The sequence below is a fragment of the Cicer arietinum genome, chromosome 4 (genome assembly GCF_000331145.2).
Source record: "Cicer arietinum cultivar CDC Frontier isolate Library 1 chromosome 4, Cicar.CDCFrontier_v2.0, whole genome shotgun sequence".
Classification (NCBI taxonomy): domain Eukaryota; kingdom Viridiplantae; phylum Streptophyta; class Magnoliopsida; order Fabales; family Fabaceae; genus Cicer; species Cicer arietinum.
Genome location: NC_021163.2, coordinates 12,104,057 through 12,118,697, shown reverse-complemented (window position 1 = coordinate 12,118,697; position 14,641 = coordinate 12,104,057). Strand labels below are relative to the sequence as shown.

The window sequence follows — 14,641 nt, the reverse complement described above, 5'->3', positions numbered from 1 at the left end:
TTACCGGAAATCTGTTTTACGGCTGGGTTTGTGACAAAATGGTGAAAAAAATATTTACATTTCCGGTATAATAGTCATTTACAAAATGGTGAAAAAAATTGAGGGTAGTTTTGCCATTTTTGAATTTTTTTCGGGGTACAAGGCAAAGTGTGGGGGTCCAAGAGAAATTTTTCTTGCCTGTGATGCGGTAAAAAAACGATAATTTAGGACCATCGGCCCAATATATTTAAAAAGAAGGTCTCAATTCATTTTGGTGGACAATGTCAAGGCCCAACCCACTTTTTATTGACCAAAAAAACTTCCATAAAAATATACGTGCCCGCACCCCTTGGAAAGTGGTTGTGTGACCAACTCACAGCAAAACGTACTGGAACATGAGAGCGTCGCTTGAAAATCGACATTTATTTTTTCTTTAAAAAGTAATTAATTAATGATTTTATTTTCACAAAATTCTTTTTATGTATTGCAGCTGCTGTTTCTTGTTAGAAACGTTTTTCGCCCTACTACTTCTATAACAGGGTTCTCTCTTCTACGCCATTTTTTCGATCACTTTCGTTCTTCTCTTATTTTCTTCAATCTCTGCTGCCGCTTTCAATTCTTTTCGGATCCTCAGTTTATATCTCCCAAACCGATCTCTTCCTCGTTCTCGTCTCTCGTACGTGATCTCATACCATTCTACTTCACTTTCTCTTACTTGATCTGGATCACGCTATACCAGATTGTTCCATTGGATTTTATTTTTCAAAAATCAATTTATCTTTCAGTTTTTTGTATATTTTTTAGGGATGTAGATAGATTTCTATTTTTATTTTTATTCTAATATGTATTTGAAAGATCATGTTTACCGTGATCTATTATTGTGTTTATTTTAGTGAATCGAAAATTAATCGACAATGTTTTGCCTTATTTCCAATGGAGAATGCAACAATCTGATGGACTCTTTTTTCTAATAAGTAGATTTAACAAAATTGGAGTTTAGTTTCTACATCGATCTATTTCACTCTTGTTGAGTTTTGATACTTTTTTATTTTTCTCGCAAATTTGATATGTTGAGAGATTCAGTTTTCAACTTTATTTGATCGTATGGCAAAAATTAAAAATTAAAAGTTAAAATTAAAATTAAAATCTGTTAGTTTTGGCATGAGTCCAGCAATTAGCAGCATTTTGCACACAATTATGCCCTGACATTTTTTTTGGTTAATTTGAAATTAAACTTTGTTGACATTGTGTAATCTCCATCTTTCTCATTCATGTGATTTTAAATTTTAGTTCAATTTTTTAATCTTACTATATTTTACTTTGTGCAGTGGAATCCTGAAAAGTTTATTGGTAAGCTTTTGGCTGAATAGATGCCAGTTGCAAAACTTACTGCCCCGGGTACTTCCAATTTTACGAAAACTGAAGATGGGAATGATTCTTTGGACACCATAATCAGACAGGCAATTGGAAAAGAATCTTTGCTTTCCTTTCCTAGGACTGGTGACAGGCCAGGACAGTGGATTCAATTATTTCATGCTTTAGAACAGCAGCAAGGTAACATTTAACTTTTCTTTTGGGTAATGGGTATTAGGAATAGTAAATGTGATTAGCCTTCCTTAATCAGTAAAATTAAAATAATTGGAGAAAAAACAGCAATTGATAATCTTTGGAATACAGTTGCATTTGTAACTGACGTATACAAAGCTAGCAGAATTATATGTAAAATGCATCACAAAAATGCGTTTAAGCTGGTCACTGATGCATCTGATTCTAAACCCATAGTTTCTGATAAAACTTTTGATTCGTTCAGCAGATGTTCAAGGGTGGCCTTTGTTCTCTCCTGCAAAGGTTCAGATATATAAGTGTGACAAGTGTTCCGGAGAGTTTTGCTCTCCTATTAATTATAGAAGGCATAAACGTATACACCGTCGATTGAAAAAGCTTGATAAGGTTATCTTTATATCTCATAAGTGGAAGCAATTATATCCCACATTGTTGTTCTTGATCATGCTTTTGCTTCTAGTGTGTTTTTCATGTTTCTTTCTTTATCAAGTCATCCTCAATTTTACCTAATGCCTCTTATATATTGTAGGACTCTAAGAAAAGTAGGGATCTTTTAGCTGCGTATTGGGATAAGGTAATCTTTCATCGCAGTGAACTTTACATGCAAGAAGAATAAATCTTGTTTTAATGTGCTGATTTTTTTCATAATTTGTGCAGCTCTCTGTAGAAGAGGCAAAGGAAGTTGTGTCATTTAACAATGTGATGCTGGGGGTAAAACCTTTTTGCTCCTTACTTTGCTAGTTTATTTCTTTATGGAGTTATTTTAATGTGGTTTGCCTTGCACACCTTATGGTGATTTGTCAAAAAGCTATGATTAGCAGAAATGAAAGTGTGGGAGGTCGGGTCACAGAGGCCTCTCAACTTTGTTCTTTCATTCACTTCTTCACATACTCACTATATTTTTTCACACTCTTTTATTAATGCTATACATTCTTGTATCATATTTTGTTTGACTGTCTTAGTTCTTTCTAACTGCCATGTTGGATCTGAAAACTATCCTCCGTTTGTTGAAAGATTGAAGGTGTCTTTTCTATGTGAATATGATTTTTAAACATGTTTTCCATCATTCTTATCTGGAAATTTTATTAATCATATGCATCTACTTTTGAAATGGAGAGCTTATCAAAGACGGGCTACAGATACGAAGACATAGGAGTCTCTTGCTGTTCCCCTTTTCAACTCTTATTGTTTTCTAGTTATACTTTTTTTTTTCCTAACTAATCTAAATATTTTGTATTCTTGTCTTACCTCCAATGAAAATGCTTTCCAGGAGGTTCCAGGGTCTTCAATTTTACAAGCTCTCCCAACTCTTAGAACACAACAAGGATTTTCTTCTCTTCCACAAAATTATCTCCGGGCTGGTTTTGCACTTTTGGTAAGAAATATTGATAATTGATGTCTTACTCATCAACTATTCATTATGGTTAGTTTTTGTTGGATACATTCCTTAGGTTTAGTAATGCAATATATATTCCCATTGTTTGCAGGATATTGTTCAATCCAGGCCTTCTAGTTTTCCTATATCTTCCCAGAAATTGTTCGGTATTCTTGATGATTGCAGTGAAAAAACATTTTTATGTGGAACAGCAGCGTCAATGCATCGACACATTTTTGACGGAGAGTCTGGAAAGATTGGTCTTGAACCAAAAAACCTAGTTGCTTGCACAAGTTTCTTGCTAGAGCAGAAATTGGTAATGATGTAATTATGGCTCTAAATTTTTTAAAATGGTTTTGAACTTGCATGTTTTCCACTAATGACTGTCTTTGAAATTACGACTTTCATTCTTTAATACAGTTAAGAACATAACTTCAACCAGAACAATAGTTTTATCATTACAAGTATTATTTTGTGATTACCATATTAGGTCAAGATTCAACTTGATAATATATTTGAGTAGAAAGAAATAACACTAAATAAAAAAAAATCTATTCTAGGAAAAACTAACCATGTTTAGAACTTTCTAACATTTTGTAATTTTACGCCATAAGATATGGTGGTTTGCCGCAAGCATTTGGAAAATTTGTATAATTGTAATTAGATGATAAAATTAAAGTGTTTTGCACATTTAAGCACTGTTGTCAACATGATACCGCGTTTCTAAATTGTATCACATTCAAATTTAATATTGAAACATGCAATTTTCAATTTAGTAATTTTAGTTTAATTTTTGGCTTGTGTTGTACATATTACATGCTTGTACATTAGGGACACGTCTGTCACTGGGGTCGACGTTGATCGTGTTACTTTGGCATGTTATCCAATTCTTCATCACGTAAACTTTTATTTCAAATCCTTTAACTTATTCCTCGAGTTTTATTATTTTGTTACTTCATGCATTCTATCCAAAACATTTATGAGACCTATTGCAAGTATGTAATATATAAAATATCCTTTAAGTCAAAAGTTGCGCGTTTTGATATTAAATCCTTGAAGTTGCGCGTTTTGATATTAAATTTGGATGTGACACAATACAGAACCGCAGTATCATGTTGACATTTTAAAATAATGCTTAAATGTGCAAAACCAGCATCTATGAACTTTAATTTTCTCATCTAATTTTCTACAATGCAAATATTTTAAATGCTCGCTGCAAACCACTGTATTTTCCTATAAAATTGCTGCAAAATATTATAAAGTTTTAAACATTGACTTAGGTAGAATAAACTTGAGATGTAGTGTTATTTCCTTCTACTCAAATATATGGGAGGTTGAATCTGATTCTAATATGTTAATCACGGAATAATACTTCTAATGATAAAACTACTGTCCCAGTGGAAGTCACATTCATAATTGTGTTAAAGAATGAAAGTCATAATTTCGAAATAATTAAGTCACTTTCATTCAATGGTCACCAATTCTTGCCTAACTACCATTTCGGTTGTGGAAAACACACTCAGTGGTCACCTATTCTTGCATTCAGTACTTCGTGTTAAAGTTGTATTTCTTGTGCATTGTCTAAGAAGATTGAACAGACCATCACCATGATATGCTCGAGATGCAAATAAATCTTGCATGATAATTAAATTATTAACCAATAGCATTGGATGTAGGGTTTGTTATTTTATAGTTTTTTGGGTATGTATAAGTTAGGTTTATTTCAAACCTGAGCATAATATGTGTTAGGGGCATGTTAGACTATGCCATTCAAGAGAGTTCACCAAATAACACAAGCTTTTAGGAGTACGCGGCCACTGTACAAATACATTCTTCATTTATAGCTACTATCAGCTATGAACAAACAGTTATTCAGCCAGATTTCCATTCTCTATGATTGGTACAATGGTTGAACTTGAAGATTAGTTCTCATTATCACTATTTTCTTTGGCTTCTTCATGGGAAGGTTGTACGTACATATTTTAGTATGTTTGGCTCTTTCCCAATTGAGTTTACATATGTAGACATGTCTCCGGGTGCCATTTTCCATCACACAGAGCAGAGAAATGAGTTGAAAGGGAAAATTAATGTGAAATAATATAATATTTCCACATCTAAGGGTTTCTAAAAACCTATATTATTCCGATGCATGTTCTCTTTTTAGGAATTATCAGTTAACACATAAATCCAGCACATATCATGTGATTTGATTTTGAAGAAAAAAAAAGTGCTAGTTGAACCTAAGTTCATAGCGTATCCTCTATGTGCATATTCAAACATCAAACTTGATTCTATTGAAGTAGTTTTTAACTACAGTTGTGATGAAATGTGAATTTCCTCTCACATAGGTAAAGGAGTGGCTCGCAGACAAGGAGGCTGAAGCATTGAGATGCCAGAAGCTGCTGGTGGAGGAGGAGGAAGCTGCACAGAGAAGGTACATTTAATGCCGTAATCAGTTTGTTCTTAAATTTAGGACTTGGAGTGGAGCTTGAATGTAATCTTTTTTGAATTTTTAATATAATATTTCAACAACTGCAGCTAAAAAAACAAAACCTAAAGAAACAAGTTCTCAATTGAGAGAAACAAGTATGCAATTGATAAACAAGAATCAGGTTGTAAGAAAGATGGACTATAAGTAAACACATACGTAGTGTATGGTTTTGGCAATTGACTATCTCAACTGCACAGGCAGAACTTCACTATGCAACAACTTTCACCAAGTATACCTGCTGTTTTGCTCACCAGTTGTATTAGCACGTCTAGAATAGACTTAAAATTGTCTCATGATTCCTATGCATGGCTTACATTTTCATTTTTTTTAAATTCATCTTAATTTTCTAAGTACTTTTTAAGTTTTTTTTTTATCGTGCTATTATAAATGAATCATACTGCATTTTTTAATTATTTAGGTAGTTGATAAAACAATAACTGTTTTACCTTGTTCATTTAGCAAAATCTAAAGGTACTTGAGATGTTTGTCAAAATGTACTTCCTTGGGAAACTAGTCATGTATGGGTAATATTTTATTTGTTTTTTATTGTTCCCTTTATTTACAGACAAGCTGCGATTTTGGAAAGAAAACGTCAGAAAAAGCTTAGACAGAAAGAACAGAAAGCAAGGGAACGACTTGCAAATGACACAGAAATTAAAGGGAATATCAGCAGCACAGGAGACGATGTATCACAAGAGGAAGCAACTTCGGCTGCATGTGAGTTTGAAGCACATAGGGCGGATGTATCAGCAGATCATGCTTCTTCACTTCATGTAACTTATAACTGCCCAAACACCGATGAATATGTCGACGGGGATACACAATCAGGATATGATTGTGACACCGATCAGAATGTGGAACGGCAGACTTCACAAAGGGATGCACAGTCAGGTTATGATTGTGACATTGATCGGAGTTTAGAGAGACAGACACCACATGGACATAATCCTCGGCGAACAATGGCTGCTAGACGGCAAGGGTTGCCTAAGTCACAACGTACTATTGCCAATAGTTTGTATGCAAACCAGAACTCTCAAAAGTCGAAGTTTGGTGTCAGTCCAAAATATGGAACCAACCGTGATCAAAGAGCAGCTCCTATAGGTAATGGTGGTAAAGTTTGGAGCCGAAAGCCTAAACCAGAAACAGAAGCAGTGGTTATAAAAACCAGACTGGATAAAGAACCCGACAAAATTAAGAATCAAGAAGTTCTGATAGGATCTGTATTTGTTTCACTGGCCAATTGCAGTCAATCAGAGGGTAATCTTGTCACATCTCAAGCGAACGACGTAATAGAGAATTTGTCTGACCAAAATATTGCTCTGGAAAAGCCAATGAAACCTGACTCCGTTCAGGGAGGCAACAATCGGTCAAGAGTTAAGCTTTGGAGGCCGGTTAGCCAGCACGGAACTAAAAATCCACCACCACTTCAAAGTGTTGGGACGACAGAAGTTGATGTAGTTCATGGAAAAGATGATCAGAAGTTGTTCGTTCAACGTGTTAAAGTAAATTCAGAAAGCTCAGAAAGCTTTCGGTTGTCCAGCCTTACTGCAAAAGCCTTTCTTGCACAAAGTAAGCTTTAGCAATTTAAACCTAATATTTTTTCTTCTATTGTATGTATCAATTGTAAGTATGCTTGACTTTGTCTTTAATTTTGTTGACCGAGTCACCAACATTCTCATGCAGGATGGAAAGAAGCAATTTCGTCGCATCACGTGGAGTTGGTTATTTCTCCTGATTCCGAACCTCGTGGATTCCAGCCAGTCCAGGATTGCGAACAAGCATCATGTCAGTCTTCTTCTAATATGGAGAGATGTAGCATTGTTGCAAATACAGAGAACTGGTTGCCGCCTGCATCATCCAGAGTTGCTAAATCCAAACCCAGAGCGAAGCCCGAGAAGGGAATCAAGATAAAGTATATTCCAAAACTAAAAGTTGCAGCTTAAACAGAAGAATCAAAGGAAATAGTTTTTTTTTTTTGAAACAGATATGCTCAATTTGATTTGTCGCCAATTAATTTATTATCAGAGGTTCCAGTTTTACCGATGGTCTTCTGTCAGAAAATTGAAGGTAGATTTTGCCGGAAAGTATTTGTGTTCCGTCCTTTTCCTTCAAACAGTCTCTCGAAGGGGATTGTGCATTAAGTTTTTTTTTTTTCTTTTTTTCTCATGACATTTGTTTACTGAAATTGTGTAATAAATTTTTCTGTTGTAAAAGAGTGTCATTTTTTAATAGGAAAAAAAAAAGATGTCTTCCCCTCCATTTGGTATGTATTGTCGAAATTTCTCAATTCTCTATTGTTGAAATTACCTGTGCTTTGCCCTTCACTTTCTTCTCTACTGTGTCAACCTTTTAAACATATGAACAGATGGTATGTAAGGTTGTTTGCACTGACAATCCTACAATCTCAGATGCTACTTTAAAAGTTGAGTTGTTTACCTAGAAACTTGTGAGATATTGCTGAAATTGAGTAATTGAGTGTTCCGTCCTTTTTCCTTCAAATGGTCTCATAGGGGATTTATTGCGCATTAAGGATGCTTTGTCTCACTAGTAATGGATTAATTATCTAGCTAGGTTTTATCGGGTCCCTATGCAATCCTTTTCAAATTAATATGATTTTTGTTTTTATTCCGAAGGATCAAACATCTTTCAAATTAATATGAATTTTTTATTTATTTTAAACATGCACTAAGTTTATGGCAATAATATATTGACATGAGCTTGTGTTCTTGGTCGTAGTCAATATTATTAATATTTATAAAAGATGGTGGAACCAATTATGCACTTCGAACATTATTTATAAAAGATTTTAATCAGTAATTAAAATATTATTAGCGTTTAAATTGCACAAATTATTTCATTATGAATTTTTTTATAAATTGCTTTAACTTTGTCCATTCATGTGTTACATAAAAGTAAAACTCGATGTAATCAATTTTAATGTTTTTAATCTTTTATTTATTATCATTTATTTATTGTCTTTAATTGTATTAAATGCGTGTGAATTGTGAAACATATATTATAAGAGTATAAATCTTTCGTTTATTATCATTTATTTACTGTATCTTTAATCTTATTAAATGTGTGTGAATTGTCAGACATATATTATATGAATATAAGAAATCGATTCACATCAGATATGACTAGGGATGAGAATAGGTTAGGTCATCCATCAGGGGCTATGGCCTGACCAACTTATGGTCTGACCTGACCTATTTAATAAAATATGCTAGGTCATCCGTCAGGGGCTATGGCCTGACCAACTTATGGTCTGACCTGACCTATTTAATAAAAACGTTAGACTCAGACTGTTTTTAATGCCTATTTATTTAAATAGGTCAGGTTAGGCTTATAAAAAAGCCTATTATGCCTGACAGGTCAGCCTATATATATTTTATTATTTATTAATATTATTTTTTATTATTATATTAATAATATTATTTCCTATTTTAAAATCAATCAATCAATCAGTAATCATTCCATATTTCAGTAACCATTCCATATTCGATAACAATTATATATTCAGTAGTCATTCTATATTCGGTAACCGTTTAATTAGTCAATAAAAAATCTATTATTTGAAATCAAAAATTATTTTTTAGGGTTTAGAAGATGTTTGTTTTAAATTTTTTTAAAGTTATTTTGTTAGAAAATTATTTTTTGTTTAATATATATAGATATATAGACGTTGATATTGGTATGTGGAGAGTATGGGTGGGAATAGGTCAGGCCAGACTTAGAAAGACCTGAGTCTGGCCTACGATTTATTTTTTAGGCCTAAGTCTGGTCTACGGCCTATCATAGACTTTTTTTTCGATTTGACCTGACTTTTTTAAAAGTCTGACCTTGAAGCCTATTTAAAAGTCTACTTAAAATAATTTTTAAAAAGTATGAAAAAACAAACATCATTTAAAACCCTAAAAAATAACTTTTTGTATCAAATAATAGATTTTTCTTTGAATGATTACCAAATATGAAATCGCTACCGAATATGGAACAACTACTGAATATGGAATGCTCACTGAGTGATTGCATAATTTAAAATAGGAAATAATATTATTAATATAATAATAATAATAAATAAATATTAATAAATAATAAAATATATATAGGTCGGCATGTTAGGCCTAATAGGCTTTTTTATAAGCCTAAGTCTGACCTATTTAAATAAATAGGCTTTAAAAACATTATGAGCCTAGCTTTTTTATTAAATAGGTCAGACCAGACCAGACCATAAACCCCTACCGACGACCTAGCTTATTCTCATCCCTAGTGGAGAGTATCATGTGGTATTAGTAGATCATTTAAATATTTTAACTTAAATAAGGCTTTTAAATAGACTTTCAGGCTAGACCGAAAAAAAAGCTTATGATAGACTCTAGGCCAGACTTAAGCCTAAAAAATAAATCGTAGGCCAGACTCAGACCTTTCAAAGTCTGGCCTGACCTGACCTATTCCCACTCCTAGACATGACGACACATCTAAGAATGTGCATGTAAATGATTCCTTCTTTGTTTTGCTTGCTTTGCCATCCTTTATTTGCTTCTTTTGCTTGAAATTAATATTTTATAGTAAAATTACACTTATTGTCCTTTAATTTAATTTATGTAACGATTTTTTTTTTCAATTTAAATTTTAATATTTAAAAATGTTAACTTTTTTTTTTAATTTAGATTTTAATATTTAAAAATGTTAACTTTATTTCTTTTTTTACATAATTCGTTATACTTCCAATAGATAAAATCAAAAGAGAATTTCCAACTTCATCTTCAAAGAAACATATATCTTTATCAAATCTAGAACACATATCTACAAAGACACGTACAACTATAACAATGACATTAAATCCCTAAAAAAACTCATAACAAATAGAGACCAAATCAAAACAACAAAGTTGAATTAAATAAAAGACATTTTTTTAATAAATAATATTAACTTCATAACCTACAGTGGTTAGGTCAAATTTAAATATTTGCAACCCAACAAAAATGATATCAACTTTATAGTTAAAAAAAATAATAATCTTTGAATATTTTCAGTACAAGAGGTGTGAATGTGATGGTGTATCAAAATTAAGTTACTTTTTTTTAAAAAAAGAGAATGATATTTTTTATTTTTCTCAAAATAGAATAATTTTTTTAATTTTATATTTTTGATTGAAAATTTAAATCGGAGAAAAACATCCAATTTTATATTTTTCATTTTCTTGTCATTTTTTTTTAAACAAATTCTTATCTATTTCTTTTTAATAAGTCTCTTACCTGTAATATAAAGGAAAATTTACGATTTTTTTTTTAAATTTCACCTCTTTTTTTTCCAAAACAAAAAACAACAAAACGTATCAGATGACCTAAACACCCTTGTGGGTGCTTCTCACTTCTTCTCCCAAAAGCGATTATCTCTCGTGCGACCTTCCGCCGCCCCTTCCCCTTCGCACGAACAGGTTTATCTTCCCTGTTCCTCTTCTTCCTTCTTTCTGCTAATTTCATACTTTGAGCTCACAAAAGTTCAATATGTAAACAAAATATTAATTATGTTTTATTTGTCATTCATTTTGTTGCAGAGTCAGACATGGATGCCACACTAAATACCCTATCCCAATCTCAATGGGATTTTAGCTGGTTACTCTCTCTACTCTATAATTATCCCATCAACTTTTTAGTTATAAACTACATTTCTTGCTTTTTAGGGTTTAATAATTATAGGTTTCATAGAATAGTCTTGTTTCCTTCTTAGGTACAAAAACTCCCCGATAAACATTTTCCAAATTCTACTAAGCAATGGTGCTAAAGGTGTTATAATAGCCTTTTGTTCAAATTCTATTGCGCTATAGCCACTATGTAACAAAATTGGAATTTGCACGACACACAAATACAAGAGAAAATTAGAAAAACATTTGAATTTTGGTTTGTGTTTGTCACATCATTATTGGTAGTGTTTTACCCTAAGACCACTTGTTCTTTTACTTTCAAATGAAAATTGCACACTTTAAGACTTTGTAACTTTTTTTATGGTAATAAAGATAATAAAAAGATTAAGTTTTTTTATTTTTAAAATTAATCATTTCAACATTTGAGGCATAATAAGTAACATTGTTATTATTATTATTAAGAATTGTATTCTAGTAAATAAATAGTAGCAATACATGTAAAATAATTTGAGAAGATTTTTAGAACTATAAAGATTTAGATTTGGATTGTCTGCAGTCAACAATCTCATCCATTCCCGCAATTAGCACATCGCTGGCCGGTGGATTGAGATCAGGTGATTTAGATTTCAATGTTGATTTTGATTTTTTTTAAATCTAAATTACCGAGCTATGTTAACTGTGTGAATGCATGAGATTGCTGATTGCAAGCAATCCAAAGTATGAGGTTGTGTGGTGTACTGAAATTAGTACTGACAAATGACAATTGATATTAATAAAATTGGAATGACAATTGCAGTGACTTGGAAGTGGATTTTGGTTCCGAAGAGAACGCTTCTATTGTATATGCTACCTTAGCCGTCGATAAGGAGGTGACTATCTTAACTTATGAGCTTTATGAATCTTTAGCACTAGTTTCTCAACTAGTTTTTCTTTATTTCTATGCCTTCTGCAGTTGCAACCTGACAAAGTTAAGCGACTCATGACGGTGTCTGATGGAAAACTGTCGGTGTGAGTATTCCTTTGGTGTTGGTAATTGGTTTTTGTGAACAAGTTTAAAGTCAATTGAGTAGTTCACCAAATATTTCCCCTAATGCAATAAATGTTATGATCTTAAGGTTAAGTTTTAAAATACATTGTTTAAAAAGTCAATTGATAGGAGTTTGCATTATAATCAATTTTGTTCTAGGTCCTATGTAAATGAATACATGAATACTGCTTCATGTTTGGGTTAACTGCAATGAATTTTTTCATAAAATCGATTTTAGTTAGAACAATAACTAAAATTTTAAATATATCATTCGGAATAATGAAGCAAACTTTTTGTTAGTCATTAATTTCTAGCTGCCTTTTTATCTGAAAATATTTTTTTACTGTTGTCATTAGTTAATGTAGATTTCAGGGTATGCTGCAGTGCTGAATGTGTAGTCTTGTCTTGCTTAATTTTTCTTCTCCTTTCTCCCATTGGAATCCTTTTTATGCAGGCACTTTGAGGCAACAGAAGCCAGATTTCTTCGTGCATCATATAGTGCTTTTGTAGATGTCCTTACTCTAGCAACCAAAACAATTGAAGAATTTGGTCAAAGAATGAAGTTGTGACTTCTGCTTCTCTCTTAGTTTTTGGATTATTTAAGTTTACTATAACTTCCAATATTACAATGTACTATTACTTTTCGTACGATAATTTAAGTGAAACATTTTTTTAATACACGATGGAGGATTTTTCAGTGTTCATTGTTTAAGTAGCTTCGCCATTAGTCTCAACCATCTAATCTCAATCATGGAAGCTAATTGCTGTCAACGATGATTGTTAACAGATTCTTTGGAAATTTGTTTTCAACAGTTCATGTAAAAGTGATGAATAGGAAGAGAAGTTTCGTGCATCGATAGTATGGCAGTATACTTGTTTATATGACATAAATCAAATAAGAATGTCTAAGTATTTTTTATTTTTTTTGTCTTTCCTTCTATTGGGATGGTGCAAAGCCATAGATCAAATAATCGCGATGGAAAAGAGACAGAAATACACATTATTTACATAGACCCTCAATTAAATCTCACAATGTTTTTTTTTTTTTTAATACATATTTTCGACTTGTCAATCCTATAATATATGGTCTAATTTTGCAAATGTCTCATACTTGTTGTTACGATGTTCATATAAAAAAGGCGCATTGCAAGGCTACACTTAATCCTTACAACAAATGAAAATGACTAGATCTGCTGTTTTCAATGCCTCTGAAAATTCATTCATTATTTTCCATGACTGGTTGCATCACATATTCACATGGTTGAGAATAATCAAAGCAAGCCAAACCAAACACTTACATACTTTTTTTTATATGTACTGTTATAATTAGTGTGACACGGAATCTCAAGGCTTAGAACTAGCCACCACCACACATCCAATAAGATCCACAATTTAATTAATAAACGACACATGTCCTCCAAACCAAAAAAACATAGACACACTGCCATTTGTACATCATTTCTACCCCATCATCTAACCTCACCTTATCTTTCTGCTTCTTCCCTTAATTCTCAAAACCCATCTCACAAATTTCTCCATCTCTAGAAAAAATTGAAGCTTTCAATATTATTAATTATTCCTCACTTTGATCACACATTCTGTTGTTAACTGCACAAAAATGTCTGGTGGAATTGGCCCTACTGGCTGTGACATTAGCCTACCAAAAGAACAAGAAGAAGTTGAACACAAAGAAAAACAAGACCAAACACTCAAGAATCTCAACAAATCCACCAACACCACACAACGCAAGGCCAGTTTCCTCTCATTCAGACAACTCAATTGTTTAGCTGTTGTTGTTGTCTTATCAGCCAGTGGCATGGTTAGCCCTGAAGATTTTGCCTTTGTTGTTTTCTCCATTTTCTACATGTACTTCATGTCAAAAGTTGCTTTTCCATCTCTTCACCCTTTAAAAGAACCACCAATTTTCAATCCACAAAACAAACTCCTTCAACTTTATGTCTTCATTGGAGCCATCGTTGGACTTTATGCACCTATAGCTTATATTTTACATGGAATATTTGAAGGTGATAAAGAAGGTATCAAAGCAGCTTCACCCCATGTTTTTCTTTTGGCTAGTCAAGTTTTCATGGAAGGAGTTGCATTCTCAGATGGATTTTCATCTCCAATAAGAGCTTTTGTTCCTGTTATTTATAATGCAAGAAGGGTTTTCACTATTGTTGATTGGTTTAGAGATGAGATTTACAAGGTTGATGAAGAACATAGTGGTTCTTATAGAAGGATCTATGCTGGAAGAGCACTTGCTGTGGCTAATATGGCTTTTTGGAGCTTCAATTTGTTTGGATTTTTGTTACCTGTTTATCTTCCTAAAGTTTTTAAGTCATATTACTCTGGCACCACCAAAGTAAATTAAGGAATTATTAGGTAGCTATAGGGTGTTCATTTATCCATGTTTTGATAGAATATATTTTATTTTGATGATGTATAAGGTCTTGAACCATGATTTTCCTGCTCATTAGTGTATGATATTTGCATAGTAATATATGGTTTTGGCTGTAGAAATACACACACTTGTGTACTTACAAAAAAAGTTATTTTTTT

General features: G+C 32.4%; 3 protein-coding genes and 1 long non-coding RNA gene across 6 annotated transcripts; 3 read left to right on the top strand and 1 right to left on the bottom strand.

The window, feature by feature from the left end:
- Nucleotides 1-401: 401 nt before the first annotated feature.
- Nucleotides 402-7,667, top strand: LOC101491132 (uncharacterized). Of its 3 annotated transcripts, none has more exons than XM_073367688.1 (10): nt 402-419; nt 1,308-1,533; nt 1,790-1,929; nt 2,072-2,116; nt 2,200-2,253; nt 2,813-2,917; nt 3,030-3,233; nt 5,266-5,351; nt 5,974-6,977; nt 7,092-7,667. In XM_073367688.1, the coding sequence occupies exons 2-10, from the start codon at nt 1,350-1,352 to the stop codon at nt 7,349-7,351; spliced, it is 2,082 nt and encodes a 693-aa protein (XP_073223789.1). In that variant the 5' UTR covers nt 402-419; nt 1,308-1,349; the 3' UTR covers nt 7,352-7,667. The 3 variants fall into 3 exon arrangements, with proteins under 3 accessions (XP_073223789.1, XP_004496548.1, XP_004496547.1); XM_004496491.4 differs by lacking the exon at nt 402-419 and adding an exon at nt 456-655 and having other exon boundaries at nt 1,793-1,929; XM_004496490.4 differs by lacking the exon at nt 402-419 and adding an exon at nt 456-655.
- LOC113786303 (uncharacterized) lies at nt 7,533-7,965 on the bottom strand. The gene is made up of 2 exons (XR_003472498.2): nt 7,845-7,965; nt 7,533-7,754 (listed from the first exon to the last, which is right to left on the bottom strand). It is a non-coding gene; the product is annotated as an uncharacterized lncRNA (long non-coding RNA).
- Nucleotides 7,966-10,696: 2,731 nt separating this feature from the next.
- LOC101490809 (uncharacterized) lies at nt 10,697-12,786 on the top strand. The gene is made up of 5 exons (XM_004496489.4): nt 10,697-10,848; nt 10,969-11,026; nt 11,852-11,924; nt 12,008-12,063; nt 12,537-12,786. The coding sequence occupies exons 2-5, from the start codon at nt 10,977-10,979 to the stop codon at nt 12,649-12,651; spliced, it is 294 nt and encodes a 97-aa protein (XP_004496546.1). The 5' UTR covers nt 10,697-10,848; nt 10,969-10,976; the 3' UTR covers nt 12,652-12,786.
- A 676-nt stretch (nt 12,787-13,462) lies between these two features.
- LOC101490485 (uncharacterized) lies at nt 13,463-14,606 on the top strand. The gene has a single exon (XM_004496488.4). The coding sequence runs from the start codon at nt 13,701-13,703 to the stop codon at nt 14,451-14,453; it is 753 nt and encodes a 250-aa protein (XP_004496545.1). The 5' UTR covers nt 13,463-13,700; the 3' UTR covers nt 14,454-14,606.
- The last annotated feature ends 35 nt before the right edge of the window (nt 14,607-14,641 follow it).

Coding starts and splice junctions, on each gene's coding strand:
- LOC101490809 (XM_004496489.4), top strand. CDS start 10,977: ATGGATGCCACACTAAATACCCTATCCCAATCTCAATGGGATTTTAGC. Junction 11,027..11,851: donor TCTCAATGGGATTTTAGCTG/GTTACTCTCTCT, acceptor TGACAATTGCAG/TGACTTGGAAGTGGATTTTG. Junction 11,925..12,007: donor CCTTAGCCGTCGATAAGGAG/GTGACTATCTTA, acceptor TGCCTTCTGCAG/TTGCAACCTGACAAAGTTAA.
- LOC101490485 (XM_004496488.4), top strand. CDS start 13,701: ATGTCTGGTGGAATTGGCCCTACTGGCTGTGACATTAGCCTACCAAAA.
- LOC101491132 (XM_073367688.1), top strand. CDS start 1,350: ATGCCAGTTGCAAAACTTACTGCCCCGGGTACTTCCAATTTTACGAAA. Junction 2,117..2,199: donor TAGCTGCGTATTGGGATAAG/GTAATCTTTCAT, acceptor TAATTTGTGCAG/CTCTCTGTAGAAGAGGCAAA. Junction 2,254..2,812: donor TTAACAATGTGATGCTGGGG/GTAAAACCTTTT, acceptor AATGCTTTCCAG/GAGGTTCCAGGGTCTTCAAT.